The sequence below is a fragment of the Parasteatoda tepidariorum genome, chromosome 10, assembly GCF_043381705.1.
Source record: "Parasteatoda tepidariorum isolate YZ-2023 chromosome 10, CAS_Ptep_4.0, whole genome shotgun sequence".
In the NCBI taxonomy this organism is placed as follows: domain Eukaryota; kingdom Metazoa; phylum Arthropoda; class Arachnida; order Araneae; family Theridiidae; genus Parasteatoda; species Parasteatoda tepidariorum.
Window position 1 is genome coordinate 73,178,956 of NC_092213.1, and position 23,769 is coordinate 73,202,724.

Genomic DNA, 23,769 nt, shown 5'->3' on the forward strand with positions numbered 1-23,769 from the left:
AAAGAGGTTAAAATATGGGATTAGATATACATTAATTTCTATCTTTTTTTTTATGAAAATTTTTTTTCTTGCCCCCTCCCCTGATTGCACAACTATTTTCAGGAGCAATTTATTGAAGAGCTAATAGAAAAACCCACAACTCACTGCCACTGATTTGAGAATTCATTCATTCATTCGCTAACAGTTGATCATACTTTAAGTAATTAATTTGTTCCCAGTTCTGCATAATAAAACCTTAGTTTGCAATAAAAACTATGGAAATTTACATGTACCATCAATAAACTGGCAGTTATTAGATTGAAAATATAATAAATGAAAAATGTAGCTTTAACAACTTTCATGCAAAAAAAAAAAAATAAATAAATAAATAAAACACAAATGCAAAGGTAATGGACAATAATTTAATATACAAACAAGATACGTACTTCTTAAAATATAATAGTTTGTGAGCTAAGATCAATTCACAGGTATCACAATGGTCTCATCTTCGTATAAAAACAAAATTTTAAAAATTCACAAAAAGTTTAATAAATATTACACGTGAAGAACATAAATTTCTTTAAACAAAACAAAATTCATATAACATGAAAATGTACACAATACAAAATAAAGTGCACTCACTAAAAATAATGGGAAAAAAATTTTATGATGGTGCAGGAAAGTCACTTAAAAATGTTAATGGGAGAAAAAAAAGGTTTTAGTTATAAAAAAAAATGTGCCTCAAGGTTTCAAAATATGTACCTTAAGGTTTATGCTCTGTGTACTTGAGTTACTGTATGCATCCGAAAAATTTCAAAAGCGTTTTTTTTCATTCTGTTGAACTTAAAATTCAAGCAAATATTTCTTTTTCACTTCAAATTTAAACTCTTTATTTAAAATTACATTTTTTAGAGAAGTATGTATGATTCTCTTTTTATTACAAAATGTTTTGACATAAAAGATTTAGGGGGATTTTTTTAAAATTTTTATTGTGTGTGGTATCCTAAAAAAATCCTTCATGTGTCAGTAGCTAGTTACATCAATGATTAAAATTAATTTTATTTTTCGTCCTAACTTCAAAATTACAGTTGCTGATAGTTCAGCAGTACACCTCTCAAAATAATATATTTAAACCAAGAAAAGTAATTCAGTCGCCAGTGTATTTTCTATCACTTTGGGAAAAGTAGATTTTACAGTTCACTAGTACCCTAATAAAGAACTTAATTCAGAGTTTTGATTTATTTCTATAATCATGCTGGAGGAAAAAAATTCTCACTTTAAGCTTATTTTTCGATTGCAAGATTGGCCCTTCCTCTCCTTAACTACTACTTTTCTAAATGCAATCAACAATGTTAAACAATATTACAAAACAAAAGAAACTAGAAGGTAAATTTTTTTGAGCTGCGCTTCTGATATTCTTAGTGGATTCGAGTTATATGTGATTTATTAGCCCAAAAGATGAATATGCCTATGTTACACCAAATTGGACGATGAAAATTTACAATACATACTCAAAATAATAAAATGAGATGGTGCTAGAAACTATGCCAGGCAAAGATCTCTGCAGAACACTCTAAGAGGTAAATAATTGAATTTAGTAAAATTTGTCTTTGAATGCATAGAAATAAAATTACAAAAAATTTCATTTTAATTTCTTTCCAAAAACATTCTTACATGGAATAAATTGCCATTGGCCAAATAAATTTCCACTGATCATACAGACTGGGAACCATGACAAATGAGCAGAATCATAAAACACTTTGAATTTCACTCAATAAGATTTCTACTAAGTCATGTTGACCAACAGGGATTTTGAAGTAGAGAATAAATGAATATAGAATGCAATGAACAATCTTCATGCAACATACTTTACTATACTGAATACAGTTTTTAAATAAATTAACCAACATATTTCAGCAACGTTAACGTTTTTAACATGTATCAGACACCAAATTGAACAATAAAAATTCACAATATGTATTCAAAATAATAAAATGAGATGGTGCTAGAAACTATGTCAGGCAAAGATCTCTGTGGGCGAACATGCTAGGTGGTAAATTACTGAATTTAATAAAATTAGTCTTAGCATAAAAATAAAAAATTTTCCTTCTTTCCAAAAACGTTCTTGCATAGAATAAATTAATCAAATAAACTTCCACTGACCATACAAACTAGGAAACCAGAACAGATGTCCAAAAGTTAAAATACTTTTGATATCACTTAACAAGATCTCCACTAAATCATGTCCATCAACAAGGATTTTGAAGTAGAGAATAAATGAACATAGAGATCAATGACTAACCTTCATGCAACATACTATAATATACTGAATATAGTTAAAAGACAAATTAACGTATTTAAGGCGACAAAATTAAAGAGTCTCAATGTCCATTCTTTCAGCAACAAAAATAAAAATTATTAAAAAGCTCACTAAGGCATTTCAGGCAATAAGCACAGAATCATGCTTATCAATAAGTTTACAAAACACAATAGAAAAAACATGAGTAGCACTTGGTAACTTCTAAAAAAAATGTCAAATTTAAAACACAAGTAGTAATACAAATTTTAGAAAAGCTTATTTCTAAACATTTATAAACAAAAAAAGGCTTCTAAGTTGTCAACACAAAAAATTGAAAAATTTTGCTGACTGGCAAAATTTTTTGTTAGTGGGTACTCTCAGTTAATTAATCTTTCAAACACAATTTACAACAATATAATTTTTTTGCTTCAATAACTAAATATAGTAGCTGAGTGACTAATATAAAATACTTTATAAGTTAAGACTGACAATGTCACTTAAATAAATTGCTCATGACTGCTAGTTTAAGCAATCATTTGCACTTGAATAAATTTAAATATTCAAATTAATATTGATATAAATATGAACAAATCAATTCTCAGTCAATATTTTAATGCTTATATATTGATGTCAAATTATAATTTTTTAAATAGTTTAAAAGTTCTTTTCAAATTAATTATTATAAATTTGAAATATCAAACAAATGCCAGTCAATATTTCCCACTTAGAAATCTAACGTAAGCTATCATTAGATTTGTAGTCAAAATTAGAGAAATATAAGTCAAAATAATGCAAAAAATACATTAAAAATATATATCACTAGGAGTATGAAATGAGGTTAAAATAAATTCCACAGAAAATGAATTTTGAGACAATAACAAAACAATAAATCACTTGGCAGTCAAATTAGGTATCGTAAATATCATTAACAGAAAATGTGACATTTGAGATCATAAAATAACCCTAAAATTGCTTTCAAGCAAACTATACAAAATAATTGTAGAGTTGGAACTTTTTTTCTTAATGTCACAGATTTCTTCGCAAACTTGCGAAAGTAATCTCTTATGTTTACCATGTTCATCAATAATGGCGTCAAAACTTTTCTGTGTATCTCCCACACTAGCATTAATATCACAATGGCTAATAATAGTACCAATCACTGACATTTTAAGATCAACAGGTATAAGTTCCCAGACATGACTAGAAGAAAGTTGTAGGTTGTTCATAACCTGTGTGCGTATATGCTGTTCACGTTTCTTGATACTGTGAATAGTTTTGTCCTGGGGAAGGAAACGAACATTGATTGAGATAGAGTTTGACGAGGAATGGGACAGAGACGTACTACGAGAAATCTCGACTTTGTTGTCTGGCAAGGATTTACCACACAATTTAGGTAAAACATCTTTGATTTCGTAGCGATATATTCTTTTTTCATTCATCCTTTCTTTGTCAAGGGAACGGATTTTAATGACATTTTGTTCCTCTTTGCATAAAATAATAATATTGGGTATGCCATGATTTCTGCAGAAATCGGCGGCGTCCTCAAACGTTAGGTTTTTATCGCACAAAACAGTCGCCCTTAGACCGAGATCTTGTATTTCTTTCATTAAAGATGCTTTTTCAGTGGAAAGTCCACTTCCTTCGGAATGTATCAGAAAATCAGCAATTCCTGTCTCTGGTGTTTCCTTGCTAGTACTCTCGGAAAAAACAATACTTTCAACTGCAATACTGGCACCCACAGCCGATTGGCTAATGGATTTCCCGCTATCAAGACTTCTAAGCCTGAATGATTGGATAAGTTTATCATAACGGCCACCAGCAGCAATTATGTCACAAGCATTTTTTTTCTTAGAGCTTTGCTTCGATATACAGTGGAAAAACATACCAGAGAATAGTCCACAGTTGTGGACTAACCCTGGACAAATAACAACAGGAAGCTCTACACGAAGGGCTTCGGTGATTGAAATAATATTATCCAACTCTCTTAGACTCTTTTCAGCTAAAACAGATGCTTTACTCTTTCTATTCATAGTTAAATTGCGCAGAGCTTCTGATATCTTATGTATGCTATCTTCAAGTTCCACAAACTGACAAAGTCTACTTATGGCTCGTTCACTCAAATTATGTAAATCCAAGTTGTTGTCATCTGTCAACAATGCTTTTGTTATCGTCTTATCCTTTCTTTTTCCAGCAAAATACACTATATCGGAAGCTACGATGTCGTCGACTTCGGCATATGCAAAAATAGCTGAGAGCAGTGAAGAGTGGTTAAGGCGAATATAGTATTTCCTTTCTCTTAGAGAAGAAAACTCAGAGATGATTTCAGAAACAGCAGCGATGATTTCACTATCAGGCATGAATGCTTGCGGGTTTGGTGTTACAATATCAAACGCAAACTCGTACTGTTCGTGAGGATGACATCCGTACACTTTCTGCTGTCTATACACTTTTTCCAGAGAGTACCGTTTAAGATGTTGTGTATCACTACGAGCGATAAACCGTGCAAATGGAATTCTTAAATCACGAGGCAACATGACGACGTCACCTCCATGCTCTATTAAGTGCACACAATTTTCACAATGGATGATATCACTCTTTGGCATCAAAGTAGGAACTGATACATAAACTGCGGCATGCAAGCTCATAACTTTGTACAATACCTCAACAACTTTGGTGAACACTGGCTTGTTTCTCAAACTTTGACCTCGTTGACAATCAATATCATAAGTAAACTCTATCTCGGTTGAAACCTTTTGTTTGAATAAAGAGTTCATCATGTGCTTGTACATCCTGCTTTGAGGATTAGAGATGGTATTTTCTAAAAGGTTACTCAATTCACTTTCTTCCATTAGCAATGGTGGTATATACTTGGAGGATATCAATTCCTGTGAACTTGGTCTTTTTGTGACATCATGCTGCAAAAGCCATTCAATAATACGAATCATTTCATCTGATAATAACTCATAGGCTTTATTTGGGAGAATAATGTCTGGTTTTCTTAAATCCGAAAGGATAATGTTTCTTTCCATGAGGGTTACGGGCGGTGGAAAACACATTTCAAAGAATATAATGCCCAAGCTGTAAATATCAACTTTTTGATTATAAATCACCTTCTCAGAACATGCAAGTTCAGGTGCTACATAAAAGGCAGTACCAACTCTACCAGTTTGAGACACATAACAAGCATCTGATTGAGACTCCTGTTCAAAATCATTGAAGGCAGTTTCTAGGGCAAGTGGTTTTGAAATTACATCAGTAGCTAGGCCAAAATCCCCAATTTTTACATGATCATTAGAATCTAAGAAAATGTTCACAGGTTTCAAATCCCTGTGAATTACTCTCTGCAAATGAATGTAATGCAAGCCTTCAACAATTTCTCTAAAAAGTCGCCACATAAGAGACAAATCTTTGTGCAGACCATTGTCGATAGCTGTTCGCAATGTACTCTTTTCACAAAATTCCATTTGAATATACATATACTGCTTTACTTTAATTGGTTGCATCTCACTTTGCACCATGCACCCTGCCTCTGGTGTAGAACTCTCATCACCGCTTGCGATGTGCAAATTAAGGTTTTTATCATCATGTTCATTCTCGTTTAAAAAAACAACAAAGTCATCATCGTCATCACAATCCTCCTCATCAGTAGAAAAATATTTATCGTGAATGTCCCAGCGAATGGATGAGTTATTTTGATTACAAGATTCCTCATTCACAACTTCAAAATCATCTGACTCTGACACTGCACCATTCTGAACAGGACGACGCACATCAGGAGTGGCTTCAATCCAAGAATTATAATACCTGACAATATTTTCATGATTCAATCTGGATAGCAATTTAACCTCTCTCTTTATTTTACGATTCAGCTGTTTATTGTGGGGATTTATGGGAATTCTTTTTAAGGCATACAGCCGGGAATCCAACTTATTTTTCACTTTCCAAACGTGGCCAAAGCCTCCTTTTCCTAGACTCCTTAAAATGTCAAACTCAGTGGTCAGCCTTGAACCTTTGACTTCATCTTTTAAAGAATTTTCTAGATAATCATCTTCAGCTTCATCTTCGTCTACCTTGTTATCTTTAGTGAAAGTCAAAATAACAGTCTGTTGGGAGAGGAAAGGATGCGATAGTAATTGCTCTGCCGACCACCTTTCTTGCTCATCGTGCAAAAAGCATTTATTTAAGAAGTCCTTGAATGTTGGGTTTAAATTATCTGGCAATACAATAGGAGATACTTTTGGAAGGGGACCACTTAATAATGTTAAGAGCAGTACACCAAAACGATAAATATCACTCTTTTGACCACCTTTGCCGATTGTAGGAGGGAAATTATCAATCTCTTCTTCTTTTGACAACATTCTCCACAAATCATACAATCTCTTGTCTAAACTGTAGTCAGATAATTTCACGATTCCACAACTATCTATAAAAATATTGGATAACCGTAAGCTTCTATGCACAATGCTATTTTTATGCAAGCATTGCAGAGCATCAAGAATTTGTCTTGCATAATGCTGCAGCTGAGGTATTGTAATGGAAGTACTATGAAAAACTTGTTGTATGCTACTACCAGAAACAAACTCTTGAAGGATGTAAATAATAATTTTATCTTTCCTGGAATTATATTGCATTCCTAAGTAATGCACTAAGTGATTAGAATTAACCTGTCTTAATGTTCTGTATTCTTGCTCAATAGACTGGAGTTGCTTTAAAAAATATCCTTGAGCTTTTTGTAGAGCTTCCCACTCATCGCCTTTCAATTTATGACTAGCATTGAAATGGAGTGTCCATTTGACAACAGCAACTTGCTTTCCTGTCTCAATATCTAACCCTGCGTAAACGATACAACCTCTTTCTCCATGTTTAAAGCACCTACCACACACTACATTATGTTCTTCTTTGCCAAGAAATCTTAACTTAACATTAACCATGTCCTTGCAGTCTTTCAAAAGAATACTTTCAGAGCAAGATTCTTTTCCAGCGGATACACTTCGACTTCTACGACGTGCAGTAGAGTTAATTTTTGCAGGAGATTCGACTGTAAGTCTTGTGGGGCTGGGAAGACGAGAGTCATCAAACCTAGTCTTTTTTAGGGCATTAAGGGCTTCTCGCTTACGTATTGTTTCTTGTTTGATGGCTAATATCGTCTGTCTGTCATAAAGCTCCCTTTCAAGTTCCTCTTTCTTTTCTTTATCAGCTTCTTCTTTCTCTTTCTGTAGCTTTTGAAACAACATCTCATCATAAAATGATCCTCTGTTAGACTGTTTATGATCATAAAGGAAATTTTGCGTGTGATTGACTAATTCCCACACGACTTCCTTTCCAATAAGTTTTCTGGCTTTTTCAATTAACTCAGATTTGAGCAGTTCAAGGTTATTCTTCGACAAACCTTTGGGATTTCTGAGATCAATAAATGGCGCTGTATCTGGATACTTAGCAGAACACTTCAGATACAACTCCACCTGGGCATCATCATCTTTTTTGCTGGTTGTACTTTCGGCTGGAAAAACAGTGATTGCAATTTCAAGAGGTAATGATTTGATTTCTTTGACTTGACCAGGGAAAATGGAAGATATACAAAGAAGTTCATTTTGTTGACGCTCTTCATAATCTTGATGACTTCTTACACTCATGGTACTCAATAGATATCTGCATGCCTGGAATAAATAAAAATTTTAGCTTTGTTAAACAAACAGTATTTTATCACATTCAAAATCGAACTTTGTTTGAATACAGAGGGCTCTTATTAGTGTGCTTTGTTCTAACCAGATTATCAATTAATAAAGATAAAGTTATGGCTCTCATTTTCTACTAGCAATTAAAGTTAAGAACAACATTCAATGCAGTATTCAATTTATTATGGAAGATATAACAAAATATTAAAAAGAATAAAATTAGTATTTGATGAGCACAAAAANATATTACAGGCACAAGTTTATTAAAAAATCATTCAACTCTCTTTAACATGCTTTATTTCAGTCAGATCTCCAATTAATAAAGACAAAATAATGGTTTACGTCATAGTAGTCTTCAAAACTCTGGCAATAAAGAATTCAGGAAGAGGTTAAAATGAAAAATAAGTTTCATTTAAAAATTCAAAAGAAGATTTCTTTATCGAAGTTCAATAAAAAAAAATTCAACATCTGTTTCTTTGAAAAATGGGAAGTCACAAAATAATAAAATCAATAGGACACAGGTTTGATGATAAAAAGATTAGCATGAACCTCAGAACAGACTAATATATTAATTAAATAAATATAGTGTTAAAAAGATTTTTCTTAACCATATTTTTTTTGGAAAAAGTTATAAAAAGATTTTTCTTAACCATATTTTTTTTGGAAAAAGTTATAAAAACATTTTGCACACCAAGAATCTTAGAACCAAAATACAAATTTTATAATTGAAATAAGAATCACCTAATATGAACAGTTGTCCTTAGTGTGTGAAAGTAATAACCACAGTAATTGGTTCTTATAAAGGAATTTTAGTTTCATAAATGTTTGCTGTAAGAAATATATTTAAATGCCGGAATATTTCAAAAAATTTCTAAAATTTGTTTTGAATTTACAAAAAAAAAAAAACTAATTTCTATATATATAAAGAGTAACTTTAACGGAAGACCCTATTAAAATAGTGATTTAATTAAAATCATTATAAAAGTGGAGTTAACCTTAATTTTATGTTAATACAAATAATCTCTATCTTATTTTAATATTAGTACACCAACAGCTCATTTCTGCAGCAAAAACAAAGGGCACCACACAGTGTTCATGTTTTGCATTTTTCAAAGGGTATCAATACAACCTCCAGAGGTGATTGTGAGCCCAAATCAAAAATCTTGAAAAGTTCTTGAGTAAAATCATTCAAAAAATTAATAACTTTATAAATTTTAATCACTGAAATTTTCAAAACATGATATTCTAAATGAATTATATGCAGCATAATTTAAATGACTAATTATGTGTAAGTTTACTTTTATCTCTACCCACATTTATTATTCTACCAGAAAAAATATTTACAAATGAAAGAGATACCAAGTATAAATTCTAGTGTGGCGGTGACGACATTTTCACTCATTATATTTTTTCTTCAATTTTGTTTATAGCATTTCACTCATTTTTTTTTTTTACTTCAATTTTGTTCATTGACCGGGAGACTTCATTTACTTCACCGGATTTTTTTTTATTTTTTTTGAGCAGTATATTTTTAAGCAAATCATAATTAATGTGGTTGTTGATTATCCATCAATATTGGCAAGTTCTTATCACGTCCACAGGTCACCATTGGGGGGATTTAATTTTTGACTGTGTCAACCTTCATCTATCAAAAGGTACCTCAATATAGAATCGAGTTAACATGTCTTATATACTAGTGATTTGGTATTTAATATTTGTAGCGGTAGTTACGCCACATTAGCGGTAGCGAATAAAATCATCACCAANTTCATCTATCAAAAGGTACCTTAAGATAGAATGGAGTTAACATGTCTTATATACTAGTGATTTGGTATTTAATATTTGTAGTGGTAGTTATGCCACATTAGCGGTAGCGAATAAAATCATCACCAAGACGACAGCAATAATAATGCAACCCGAGAGCAGGGAGCAGAACGTCATGAGTAGTGTGGCAGCGTGCTGGGATAGAAATATAAATATGAATAAAGTTTTGTGTTCATAAGAGAATGTTATCTTTTCCTTTCAAGAGCAAAATGCTCATATAATTAAACCTTTGGACGATCTAGTATGGATAATCAACTAATTATTCCATACTAGTTCTTTCCGGAAACTTTCGAATCACGATTAGCGAAAAATCCGGATCCGGAATTTTTCCAGAGCACAATCACCCCTAAACCTCAAAAAGATAATGATTTAAATAAAAAAAAAATTATTTAAATCAAATAAAAAGTTTTTTTTTTTCAAAAAATAAATATATATATATAAAATTAGCAACATTTATTTTATCAATAAACATATCAAATCAATATATTACAAATCAATAAATAAATCTATGTAAGTATAAAGCTTTTTTCAATTTTTTGTATGTGTACATAGAATTTTCAGTAAGTCTTCAGTAGGAAGTCATAAAAATTAATAGAAAGTTAGGAAGAAAATGTCAGTTGCCAGGTGACCGAGTGGTCAGTGTGCCTGATTATGAACCAATATATATACATATAATAGTTGTTTTATAGTAAATAATCCAGTGGAAGTTTTATTTCACTTGACAAAAATTGCCATTTTCAATAAATGCAACCTGCCCCTTTTTAAAAGAAATGTGAACACTGTATATACAGGGTGCATAGACAAATCTTCCAACAAAAATTAAGCACCTTTTAAGTACTTTTTAAGCACTTGAAAAATATTTAAACACTATAAACATTAACAAAATGGAAATAAATTTCTGAGATTTGACATGATCAAGACAAAATAACTAGTTTCTAACAAAGAACTTTTTTCTTTATTATATTAACCATGATAAAATGATTAAGTAACTTTTCGGCTCGATATCAGAGGGTGGAAAACGAAGCCTGAAATCGAGAATATCTTGCAAAATGCAGCAGAGTTGTACATGTGTATGCAATAAACTCAACAAACCCAGCTCAGTACATGCACCTGAGAAATTCAAAGTATTTAATAAAACGTGCAAAATTATTGGCGCTTTTAAACGCTATGGACCGAATGTAAGACAAAAATGGATTGTGGTTGAATGAATTGTTAAAACGTTCAATAGAATAATGTGAAAGGCAAGCTTTTGAATAATATGTGGCGAAAAACGGCACGGTAAAGAAAAATTCTCATTTTCGAAAAGGGAAAATTAAGCACTTATTAAAAAAACCTTTGTTTTATCGTTTTTTAAAAGCACCAAGGGCTTTTAAAAACCGAAAATCAAAAATAAGTACCTTTAAGCACTTTTTAAAAATGCAACACACCATGACAAATATATATATCCCTGTGGATATGCTTAGCACTTTATTCCATTGGTAGGTTGATAAAACGAGTAAAAGCATGATTGGAGATAAAACACTGGGGGTTTCTACATTTGACTGACAATAACTCATAAGAGATTATCAATGAGACTTGAAATCAGCCAATCAGCTTGACATGAAATCAGGCTGAAAAAAATTATAATTAGAAAGAAAATTATAATACAGCTTTTATGGGAAGACCCTAAGAAGTTTAGCACTGCCAGTTAGAAGAAAAGATCATTTAATACTTACACTTCTCTAATCTCTTGAAAGGAAGGTTACAGTAGCTCCAAAATATTAATATTTAAAGCATCTGAAAATAAATTAATTTTTAAAGGCTGTTTTTTTTATATAGATATATATATTAATATGCATAATATTTTAGATATAGCTATACAATATACTACAGGGGTCTGTCCAGGCCGAATTTACTACCGTTTAGCGGTACCTTCACAAATTCAACTTCAGGAAAAATGGTAGTTTCACAAATTCAACTTCAGGAAAAACAGTAGTTTCACAAAATACTTTTTCTTAAAATTTTATTTTTGCATCCCTTAAGAAACGATAAATCCATATTTTTATGTTGATTTTTTAATATTATTTTTAATTTTTCACAAATTATGTCTATAATTTTCACAAAATAGGTACCTCTAAGAAAAACCTACACAGACCCCTGTACTATGAAAGGCATTGCATTATATTTTACAAAAATATAATGCAAATCGCACAAAAGCAGTCACAAATAGCTTTCAATATACAGGCTAAATTACTAAGTAAACAAGGTAGTATCTCCTCTGTGTGCTTTCTTACTTAGGATGGCATTATAGCTCAATATATTAAATGGTACAAAAATATTACAGGCACAAGTTTTATATAAATAAAACATAAGATGCTTAAAATCAGACCCAAATATAAAGTTTTAGTTTTTTTTTTTTTTACAGCAAAAAAATTGAACAGTTATAATCACGGTTCGTAAAAACCCAGCACGCATCATGTTTGTGGAGGCTTTTTAAAGGTATTTTGGATTTTCCCCCTTTTTTTATTATGTTTTATATGATGATATTTAGAACACAATGATCTATGAATAAAATAGCAACAATGATTCTTCTTATTTTAGGGCTATATGGCATGTAAAAAGAGTGACCTAATTCTTAATTCTTTCTTAATAAATAAATGAAGCACTAAAAAAAAGGAATTAACAAATAATCTACAATATTGTCAATGGTTAAAAATGGTAGTTTTAAATATAAATACACTTAATTCAATTGTGTGAATTTTTATTTTATTTTGATTAATAATTGTTTTCTTTGTAAACAAAAAACATACTTTTTGTTCTGTTATCACCGCTCAACACAAGTTCTTGCATAACACAAAAAAAAAGTGATTGGAACTTTTTAAAAGTCTATGAAACAAGAAACTACATAGAGGGAGGTTTCCGTGTCATGACTAAAGGTAAAATAACTGCAAAGCTTTGGCAACTTCCAGGCAGTGGTACACGAGAAACAGAGAAAAATAGAATAAATCGCAGAACAGGATCAACTTGAAAAGTAAGACTTGTTGTCACACATCATTTTTGTAAAAAATTTGCTAGTTTAAAATCTATATTGTCTTTAATTGGTGTGACATATCAAGATATTGGAATATTCAATATAGAAGTAGAGGATAATATTGCATCCATACCTCAATGACAGTTAGCAACATCTATAATTGAAAAAGGGTTTTTGAAATTGAAAAATTAATTAATGTAACTGAAAAACTAATTAATTTATGTATTGGTCAGACTAGGAATAGTTACAGGGGTACTTGTCAGAACATGTGAAAAAGTTTACAGTTTAAGAAATATAAATTCATAATTTTTTGTGTGAATAATTAAAAATAAATAAATAAAATAGCTGAATTTAATTGCACTAACGAATGGATAATTAGTGCTATGAGTTAAACCCTTTGAGATGGAGTTTTTCTTTTTTTTTAAAGTTTTCTGTTCAGATGTCACCAAAACTTAACAATTATTTTGCTATAGGTTTGCGATCTTTCTATGTAAATCTATCAGATATGTAAATCCTTCCTAAGTGTAACTAGATTCCACGAACTAAAATTAGTTGTTACAATAAGAATTTTTTTCATTTAATTCTTTTTGATTGCTTCTAGGAAAAAAAATTTATTACTCAAATGTAAGTTATAAGTAATTGCTTTAAAAGTTATTGCTTCAATTTAGGATCTAATTGCATATAGAATTTTATTTACAATTAGAACTTCATGTTAATTTTTGTTTTTTTACATAGCATTTTCGTTTTTGTGAATTAAATGAAAATTGATTCACAAAGATTTTTCATATTTTATGATTATATAAAATATATTATAAAAGAATTTTACGAAACAAATAAATGACAGAAGGGATCGCTTCCGTTCTTAAATAAACACAAAAATCATACAGTATTGCATCCATGTTTAGTTACAACTCATTTAGAAAAAGAAAAAACATTAACAGAGAATCTTTACCGCTCCTATTAATAATTTCTTCTAAAAGAAACAGAACAACATTGTAAACTAAGATGTTCACCAATAACTGGTAGTAAATAAAATAAAAACCTAATTAATTATCGAACGAAAAAATTATGAAAACTTAAAACGATATAAATACATATTTCAAATAGCAATTAGAGACTGATATATAAACAAAATTTATGTCTTATTCGTGGAATAAATGATGTTAAATACCACGCGAAGTTCAGCCTAGAACTGCTTAGAAATTTTGAAGCTCAAAACCTNTTACTTAGGATGGCATAATAGTTCAATATATTAGATGGTACGAAAACATTACAGGCACAAGTTTTACATAAATAAAACATAAGATGCCTAATATTAGACCCAAAATTTTTTTACAGCAAAAAAATTTAATAGTTACAATCAGGGTTCGTAAAAACCTACTTGTCAGTAGAAAAACCCAGCACGCATCATGTTTGTGGAGGGAGGCTTTTTAAAGGTATTTTGGATTTCACCCCCCTTTTTTTCACAATTTCTTATTCACTGATTTGTAAAACACAATTAGTGATCTATGAATAAAATACCAACAATGGCTCTTCTAATTTTAGGACTATATGGCATGTAAAAAGAATGACCTAATTTTTTCTTAATAAATAAATGGAGCAATAAAAAATATTAATAAACAAATAATCTACAATATTGTTAATGGTTACAAATGGTAGTTTTAAATATAAATGCACTTAATTCAATTGTATGAATTTTTATTTTATTTTGATTAATAATTGTTTACTTTGTAAACAAAAAACATACTTTTTGTTCTGTTATCACCGCTCAACACAAGTTATTGCATAACACAAAAAAAAAAAACAAAAAAAAAGTAATTGGAACTTTTAAAAAGTCTATGAAACAATAAACTACATAGAGGGAGGTTTCCCTGTCATGACTAAATAACTGCAAAGCTTTGGCAACTTCCAGGCCGTGGTACACGAGAAACTGAGAAAAATGGAATAAATCGCAGAACAGAATCAACTTGAAAAGTAAGACTTGTTGTCACGCATCCTTTTTGTAAAAAATTTGCTAGTTTATAATAGATATTGGAATATTCAATATAGAAGTAGAGGATAATATTGCATCCATACGTCAATGACAATTAGCATCAGCTGTAATTGAAAAAGGGTTTCTGAAATTAAAAAATTAATTAATATAATTGAAAACCTAATTAATTAATGTATTGGTCAGATTAGGAATGGTTACAGAGGGTACTTGTCAGAACATGCGAAAAAGTTTACAGTTTAAAAAAGATAAATTCATTTTTTTTTGTGAATAATTAAATATAAATAAATAAACTAGCTGAATTTAATTGCACTAACGAATGAATAATTAGTGCTATGAGTTAGACCCTTCAAGATAGAGTTTTCCTTTTTTTTTTTAAGTTTTCTGTTCAGTTGTTGTTGTTGTTAATTTACATCGCACTAGAGCTGCACAATGGGCTATTGGCGACGGTCTGGGAAACATCCCGGAGGATGATCCGAAGATATGCCAACACAATTTTGATCCTCTGCAGAGGGGATGGCACCCCCGCTTCGGTAGCCCGACTACCTGCACGCGAAGTTTTCTGTTCAGATGTCACCAAAACTTAACAATTATTTTGCTATACGTTTGCGAATCTATGTATGTAAATCTATCAGATATGTAAATCCTTTCTAAGTGAAACTAAACTCCAAGAACTAAAAATAGTTAATACAATAAGAATTTTTTTAATTTAATTCTTATTGATTGCTTCTAGGAAAAAAAATTAATTACTCAAGTGAAAGTTATAAGTAATTGCTTTAAAAATTATTGCTTTAATTTAGGATCTAATTGCATATAGAATTTTAATTACAATTAAAACTTCATGTTAATGTTTGTTTTTTTATATAGTGTTTTCGTTTCTGTGAATTAAATGAAAATTGATTCACAAAGATTTTTCACATTTTATGATTACATAAAATATATTATAAAAGAATTTTACGAAACAGATAAATGACAGAAGGGATCACTTCCGTTCTTAAATAAACACAAAAATCATACGGTATTGCATCCATGTTTAGTTAGAACTCATTTAGAAAAAGTAAAAACAGTAACAGAGAATCTTTACAGCTCCTATTAATAATTTCTTCTAAAAGAAACAGAACAACATTATAAACTAAGATGTTCACCAATAACTGGTAGTAAATAAAATAAAAACCTAATTAATTATCGAACGAAAAAATTATGAAAACTTAAAACGATATAAATACATATTTTAATTAGCAATCAGAGACTGATATATAAACAAAATTTGTGATATATAAACAAAATCCACACGAACTTCAGCCTAGAACTGCTTAGAAATTTTGAAGCTCAAAACCTCATAAATATTTACCGGTATACTTCACTTTTCGTACGTAATGATGATTAACATTCAATATTTGATTCATAACTCAGTATGACATGTCACAACATAACATTACACATCTCAACGCTCCCTCCACGCGGCTTCATTTCAAAATAAACAAATAAGAAAATAGATTAGTTGTAGAAATGCTGTATTGCATGCTCAGTTTTAATCGGGATTATTATTAAGGGCCATTCTCACTAAATGCAGTATAAGCATAACCTACCGCGGCAGAGAAAAATGGAGAATCAAATTAGTGAGGTATTTTGTAATAAAATATTTTTACTAATCAAGTTTTCCTAATTAAGGTCAACTGCAATCGGAAGTTCTTGAACCACCCTCGGAACTTCTCAGGGTTAAGGAAATATTTTCACTGAATGCAATTCACGCATCTCCGATTAACATTGAGGGAAAAGGGGAAACCGATTAATGTGTTTTTCGCCGAAGAATGCATTTCATTATAATAAATATTAATTTTGCTACTACTTTTTGCTTTTATTTTTGCTCAAAATACTTAGCTTAGAAACATAAATTTTAGCTTAGAAATGTAAATTAACATAAGTTTATCTTAGCAACATGAAATTAGTTAAATTTTTGAATTGAGAGGGCTACTGAAAAGCTCTCCAGCTCAAGCTCTCCAGGCCTCTCTACTTGCTTCTAGCACACCATATAGAAATTAAAATAATTAAATTATATACATGTCAACCATCTCGGACATTAAACTTATTTTTCTTTCAATTTCATACATTATTTTTAAGGTGATGATCGAAAAATACCAAAATTTTTACGTGCCCTATGTGGCAGTCTACAAAATACATACCTAAATGAAACTTATGCCTGCCAAACAAATATTTGAAAAGCATTAATACAGTCGAATTCCGTTTTAGCTCATTCCAATAGACCGAAACAATCACTATAGTGATTGTTTCGCATTAATTCGTTATATTGACATTGCGAATTTAACATTAGCCCAAATTATTTTGCTACGTTGGAATTTTTCGTATACGAAAAATTTATAAATGCTAGACAGTTTTAATATATTTGTATTCTACATTTAGGAAAATATCAATGTAATATTTAAATGGCTAGCAAAATCTATTAAAGTAAACATTGAATTTATATATACTACTTATCAGAAAAATATGTATTCCGCAATTGTTTTCTCTATTAACGACTTAGGACCAGTAGGTAGGTCTAACTTCTTTAAATTAAGTACACGTTCCAACAAAGGTATTAGAAAAGTTTTTTGTGCGATAAATATCTCTTTATAGATTCTGAATTGGGCAAGGCTAGTGAATCTGTTTAGGAACAGACATGATACGATTTTGCCTAATTAGGGCCTGATGCAAAAACTACATTTAGGGCCCCTTTTTACTTTACTACTTTAATAATGAAGAACCGAACTTTATGGAGGTATTTAAATTTTGCTATATAGAAAAATACAGGCTTTTCATTGGCCAAATTTGACCATCGTAATTGCGAAAATTTAACTGAATTCCACCCTAGAAAGTCATGGATTTACGAAATATAGTTCTTTTGTGTTCATAAGATAGATTAATGAAGAAGCTAACATAAAACCTCCCACGGATAGCCTAACGGCAAGGGGATTCTAACCCAAGATACGTCTACCACTTGGGATAATTTTACGTCAGCACTGTGGTAGGTGCAAACCGGATGCGTAATTCGTATCAACCAGCAATCACTGGGATTCGAACCAGTTCACCTCATTGGAAGGCGAACGCTATATCCCCTGCGCCATCACTGCTCATACAAGGATATTTTCAAAAATGTGAAGTACACAAAAAAAAATCACCCTTAACATTCGATCTGATTATCGAATTCATGTATAGGACTCAATCTTAAGGCTAACTCTGTAATATTCTAAGTTGAAAGCTATTGTGCCAATTCTAGCCATCTTTATGACGCCTTCTTTTTTTAAACTTTGATTATAATACAGTCGGATCTCTATTTAACGAAATCGCTGAATCCCGATATCAAGTTCGTTATATGGAAAACTCGTTAAATGGAAAATCAACTTTTGAAATACTTAAACACAAAACAGGTTTTAAATTCATAAACACGATACATAGCTAAAATAGAAATTGATGCACCTTTATCTTGTAAAGTAGTACCTACTATTTATTTTATACATATTTACCATAAAAGAAATCTGCATGGAAAGCAAGAATAGAGCAAAACATTATCCAGTGGTACACTGTCATGCTACATACATTTTGAACTAAAAAAAAAGCTAAATTTTTGTATAAAATTATAGCTGCATTTTTTATAAAAGTAATTTTAAACATACATTACGTCATGCGTTCGTTAATTTTGTCTGAGTTTTTCGTTTGAAATGCAAACAAAATGGGAAAGGGATTTAACTGTTTTCTCTAAAAATTAAATAGGTTCGAAAATCAATTCAGGGTCATTTCCCACATAAAATGCATTACGTTCTGAAATATTTTAAGAAATGGGGATCTCAAAAAAAAAAAAAAGTTCCTTAAATAGGAAATTGACTTCGCTATTTGGAAGTTACTTTACGAAGAAATTTCCAAAATGTCCCTGGTTCCTCGAAAAAAGTCGCAAATTAGAAAAATTCGCAAAACGGAAGTTCGTTAAATAGAAGTCCGACTATATTTCATTCCATTGTAGCTATTTCTAACAATGGAGGTTGATATATAGAAAAACAATAATGGCGAAGCAAATACTGTAGGTATAATCAAATGATTGAAACATTTGTAGACAATAAAACGACAAATCGTTTCAAATTTTGGAGACTTCTGAATTATAAGGTTTTAACAATATAAATAAATATAGTTCGTCTATGGTAAGAATCCCTTCCCCCCACCTCCACAAAGTCTATGGTCGTTTGTTGCTATGGAAATAAGAATACCACATTTTAAGAAGGGTAGCTTTTTTTCACTCTAGGGCTAACACAATAGACTGAAGAAAAATATTCCCTTTCTCTCGCTGACCCCATACCCCTGCTTGAAATGGTTATACCTCGTTACCATAGTCACAGCCACGGGTCCAGACGAATCGATAGGGGAGTTCTTACTTTAGACAAATTATAAAAGTACATGAACATCTTGAAGTAATGAAGATAAGCGGTGTAGTACTGAACTACACAATTTGAATTAATGCTAGTTGAAAAATTTAAGATTAGTGAATTAAATTTAGAATAATGAATAATCCCACACCAGAGTTTTATTAGTTTCAATAAAAAATATTTATTGGACTTTAAATCTTATCATTAAATTATTACAATGATCTGAAAATCAAGTGAAAAACTGTGTACATTTTTGTTACAGTTATAGTTAGAACATTTTTTGTAAAAACCATAAATTTTTATTTTAAATTACAATTAAACAATATAAAAAACACATTGAAATATAATAGAATAGCAATCCTCTTTGAAGCGAATTTACATGTTTTAAAATGGCAGAAGAATATAACTTTGCAATTTTCACTTAAGATTATTTAGATTTATGGGGAAAGATATCTCGTTTCGATACTTCCAATAGAAAAAAAAAGATGAAAAATTAAAACTAAAAATAATTTAAAAAATTCAACTAGGAGGACCAAAATATGAAAAATAGGAACAAAAGGGTAAAAACTGAGTAAACGGAGATTAATTTAGGCGTCATGAGACTTCCTAAGATTAGAATAACTCAATATCCACTGACAAATTACAAGTTGTCAATTTCTTCCTACCTTATGGGAAGCCTGCAAATTTGTCAGTGTGACATCACAACTACAAGTAGTATAGTATAGTTAAACGAAATAAACTCATGAATGTATTACACTATCACAGACTAAATTGTTATTTTTAAATTTCAGCTACGTTTCATGTGGTTCTTCATTTATTTCCGATGTAATGGCTATAAAAGAAGAATAAAGAATGATGCTATCACTTTTAGCCATTGTCAATGTTGATATGTATTTGGACGTTATTAATTCCTCTGAAGTAGGCCTTTTTGTAACATCATGCTGTAGAAGCCATATAAGGAGATGAATCATGTCGTCACTTAACAGCTCATAAGCTGTATCAGGAAGAATGATATCTCTCTTTCTTAAATCAGTCAAAATTATACTTCGTTCCATAAACGTCACTGGCGGTGGGAAGCACATCTCGAAGAGTATGATGCCCAAGCTGTAAATATCTACTTTTTGATCATATGGAACTTTATCGGAACATGCAAGTTCAGGTGCAACATAAAATGCAGTTCCAACCCCACCAGTGTGAGAAACATAAGTACTTGAACAAGATTCGTATTTTAATTCATTCAAAGAGATTTCTGAGCCTACAGCTTTGGAAATGATGTCTGTAGCAAGACCAAAATCTCCAATTTTGACACGATCATTTGAATCTAAGAAAATGTTCACGGGTTTTAAGTCTCTATGGATAATTCCTTGTTGGTGAATATAGTGTAAACCTTCTACAATTTCCTTAAAGAGACGCCATAAACGTGGGATGTCTCTGTACAAGCTAGTATCAATTGCTGTCCGCAAAGTGCTATTCTCACAGAATTCCATTTGGATATACATGTAATGTCTCATCCTAATTGATGAATCTTTATTTGAAACTATTGATTGAACGTTCGTAGTAATACGTTTTGTGTGTGATATATTTAAACTTTTTTCTCCACATTCCTTTTCATTCAAAAATATGACAGAATCATTGTTGTTATCAAAATCCTCCTCATCAGATGAAAGCTGGCTGTCATGTATGTCCCAACATACAGAAGAATAAGACTGACTAAAGCTCTGTTTACTTTTTGTTTCGCATTTCTTTGACACTGAAATTGCATTGTTCTGCAAACATTGCACATCAGGTGTAGTTTCAATCCAAGAATTGTAATATCTGACAATATTCTCGTGGCTTAATCTTGAAAGCAATGTAACTTCGCGTTTAATTTTATAATTCAGTTGCTTGTTGTTAGGGTCAAGAGGTATTCTTTTCAACGCATACACCCTGGAATCCAGTTTATTTTGCACCTTCCAAACATGGCCAAAACCTCCTTTTCCTAGACTTTTTAAAATATCGAATTCAGTAGTCAGCCTAGAGTGATTTGAATAAGGTCTTAAAGAATTTTCTAGACAATCAGGTTTATTTTCATTATCTACTTTATCTCTAAATAAATCTATATTGCTAGCGGGATTGGAAAGAAATGGGTGTGAGAGTAATTGCTCAGCTGACCACCTCACTTTCTCATCACTGATAAAACATTTGTTAAGGAACTCTTTCAATACTAGGTTTACATTATCTGGAATAATAATTGGATACTCGTTCTTTAAGTGTCCAATAAATAAAGTTAGAAGTAAAATTCCAAAATTATATATATCATCTTTTGAGTTATATTTGGGACTTGAAGAGAGGCAGTCATTAACAACATCTTTAGACAGCGTTCCTGATAAGGCTTCCAGTTTTTTGTCTAAACAGTAATCGGCTAATTTCACAGATCCGGAACTATCAATGAAAACACTAGATAATCGTAAATTTTGATGCACAATTCCATTTTTGTGCAAGCACTGTAAAGCCTCAAGAATTTTTCTTGCATAAAGTTGCAAGCAAGATATAGTTACGGGTATATTCTGCAAGATTTGTTGCAAGTTAATGCCACACACCAACTCTTGAAGGACATAAACAATAATTTTATCCTTTTTTAAGGTGTGCTGCATTCCTAAATAATGTACTAAATTATTAAATTTCATAAGTCTCAGGTTTTTGGATTCTTGCTCAATAGCCGTAATTTGTCTCAAATAATTAGCTTTATACATCTTCAAATTTTCCCTCTTATCAGTTAAATTGCTACTGCATAAAGGGAAAACCCATTTAACAACAGCAACAAGATTGCCGGAATTAGTATCCAATCCTTTGTAGACAATGCAACCCCTTTGTCCATGCCTAAAGCACTTACCAATGACAATATTATGCTCTTCTTTACCAAAAAATTTCAATTTCGAATTTAGCATATCTTTACAATTGCTTTGAAGACATTTTTCACTGCCTGTGTCTTCAGTTGATTCTTTTGACTTTTCATGTTTTTTATCATTTGAGCTATTGGGAACATAAGTTGTCATGTCCATTTTCACAATTAATCTTTAAGGAGGCACAGAATAGGATAATAATGCAAGGCAGACAATATCTTTGCTACTTACAGAATCTTGATAATCTTATTAGGGTTATCGAAAGCCTGAAAGAAAAGCATGTAAAACGTTAAACTATATATGGTTGTGACATATTTTATCAGAGATGTATTTTGATTTTGGAATAGGTTTAATAAAATCTAATCTAAAATCGTATTTCCTAACTAAGTATTATTAGAAATAGTTTTCATGCCTATTTAAGTTTTAATATTTACGTGCTTGCAAATTTATGTTCTGAAAAAGAAAAAACGAAATTTGATGAATGGAAACTAGACAACTTTATGCTGCTCTAAAAAATTTTGTAATCTTTTTCTTTTTTTAAATTATCTTCAGGCAAGTCAATTTCAGTAATTTTTTAACACTTGTTTCATATTTGCTGTTTTCCTGTTATTATAGAGTGGATTTTAATGGAGCATTTCTGATAGACTTCATACTTCTATGGTAACTTTTTTTTACACAGTAATATTGATAACTGGTAGCATACGTAACTGCAGTTTTCAATGTTAAAGTTTTGTTTTCAAACAATAGTTGTTTTATTAACTTTCCTTTTATGAATGGCATTTTTATGACACAACACTTTTTTAAAGAGCGCTTCTAAAAAACATAAACTTTTTTTATTGTCATTTTTTTTCTAAAATATGGAAGTGTAAAAATTTAAATTTTAAGCATTAAATTTTTATTTTAAAAAATAAGAGTCTTTGTTACTACTAACATTTTATTGGAAATTTTTTTTATTTATTATGGTATGACAATTTTTAAGAGCGCTACTATTAGATTCTATTAACTTTTTCTTGAAAGTACGGCGATTGGATTAACAGAGGTGTTTTCCGGAAATTATTTTTACACCAAAGTTATGTTTTAAGAGTAAAGAGGATTTTTTTTTTTAATATCTCAACTTTTCCATGTGACAGTAAGGTTCTGGATTTCATGTCAGAGGTATGGGTGTTCTTTTCTTCGTCTCTGCACTATTTGTCCTTCTTACAATATAATATGATATCCCAGAAAGAGTGCTCAACACATCTGCTTTTCTGGCACCCAAATGTCAATATATGGTTGGAAAAAAATTGGACATTGAAAAAAAAATTACAACTTTTTTTTATATTTCTTATATCTGCAGTCAGATTTCCTTTATCTTAAATATTTCTCATGGATAACTAGTACAATATCTTACATAAAATAGTTTTATATGGGAAAAAAATTAATCATAAGAAATTATTATTAACATTTAGCGAAGACTTTCGAAAATTGGCGAATACTTTTGATATATGACTCATTTACTGGCTAATAATTTTAAATCCTTAGCTTCAGCCCAGTACATATGTATATATACTAGGACTGGGCTATAAATCGATATATCGCGACATATCGATTTAACGCCTATATCGGCAAACCGATACAGCAACTTTCATTCCAAGCGATACATCAGAAATGTGATTTAAGCCGTCGAGTGAANGAAATCCTTAGCACGAGCCCAGTACG

General features: G+C 30.7%; 2 protein-coding genes across 4 annotated transcripts; both read right to left on the minus strand.

The window, feature by feature from the left end:
* Positions 1-387: 387 nt before the first annotated feature.
* Positions 388-16,286, minus strand: LOC107442630 (eIF-2-alpha kinase GCN2). Of its 3 annotated transcripts, none has more exons than XM_043042296.1 (3): positions 16,129-16,286; positions 11,493-11,553; positions 388-7,935 (listed from the first exon to the last, which is right to left on the minus strand). In XM_043042296.1, exon 3 carries the CDS (start codon positions 7,909-7,911, stop codon positions 3,229-3,231), a length of 4,683 nt encoding a protein of 1,560 aa, XP_042898230.1. In that variant the 5' UTR covers positions 7,912-7,935; positions 11,493-11,553; positions 16,129-16,286; the 3' UTR covers positions 388-3,228. The 3 variants fall into 3 exon arrangements, with proteins under 3 accessions (XP_042898230.1, XP_042898233.1, XP_042898232.1); XM_043042299.2 differs by lacking the exon at positions 16,129-16,286 and adding an exon at positions 13,959-13,997; XM_043042298.2 differs by lacking the exon at positions 16,129-16,286 and adding an exon at positions 13,740-13,987.
* Positions 16,287-19,345: 3,059 nt separating this feature from the next.
* On the minus strand, positions 19,346-22,361 carry LOC107442631 (eIF-2-alpha kinase GCN2). Its single transcript, XM_016056247.4, has one exon. The coding sequence runs from the start codon at positions 22,228-22,230 to the stop codon at positions 19,981-19,983; it is 2,250 nt and encodes a 749-aa protein (XP_015911733.2). The 5' UTR covers positions 22,231-22,361; the 3' UTR covers positions 19,346-19,980.
* Between the last annotated feature and the right edge of the window lie 1,408 nt (positions 22,362-23,769).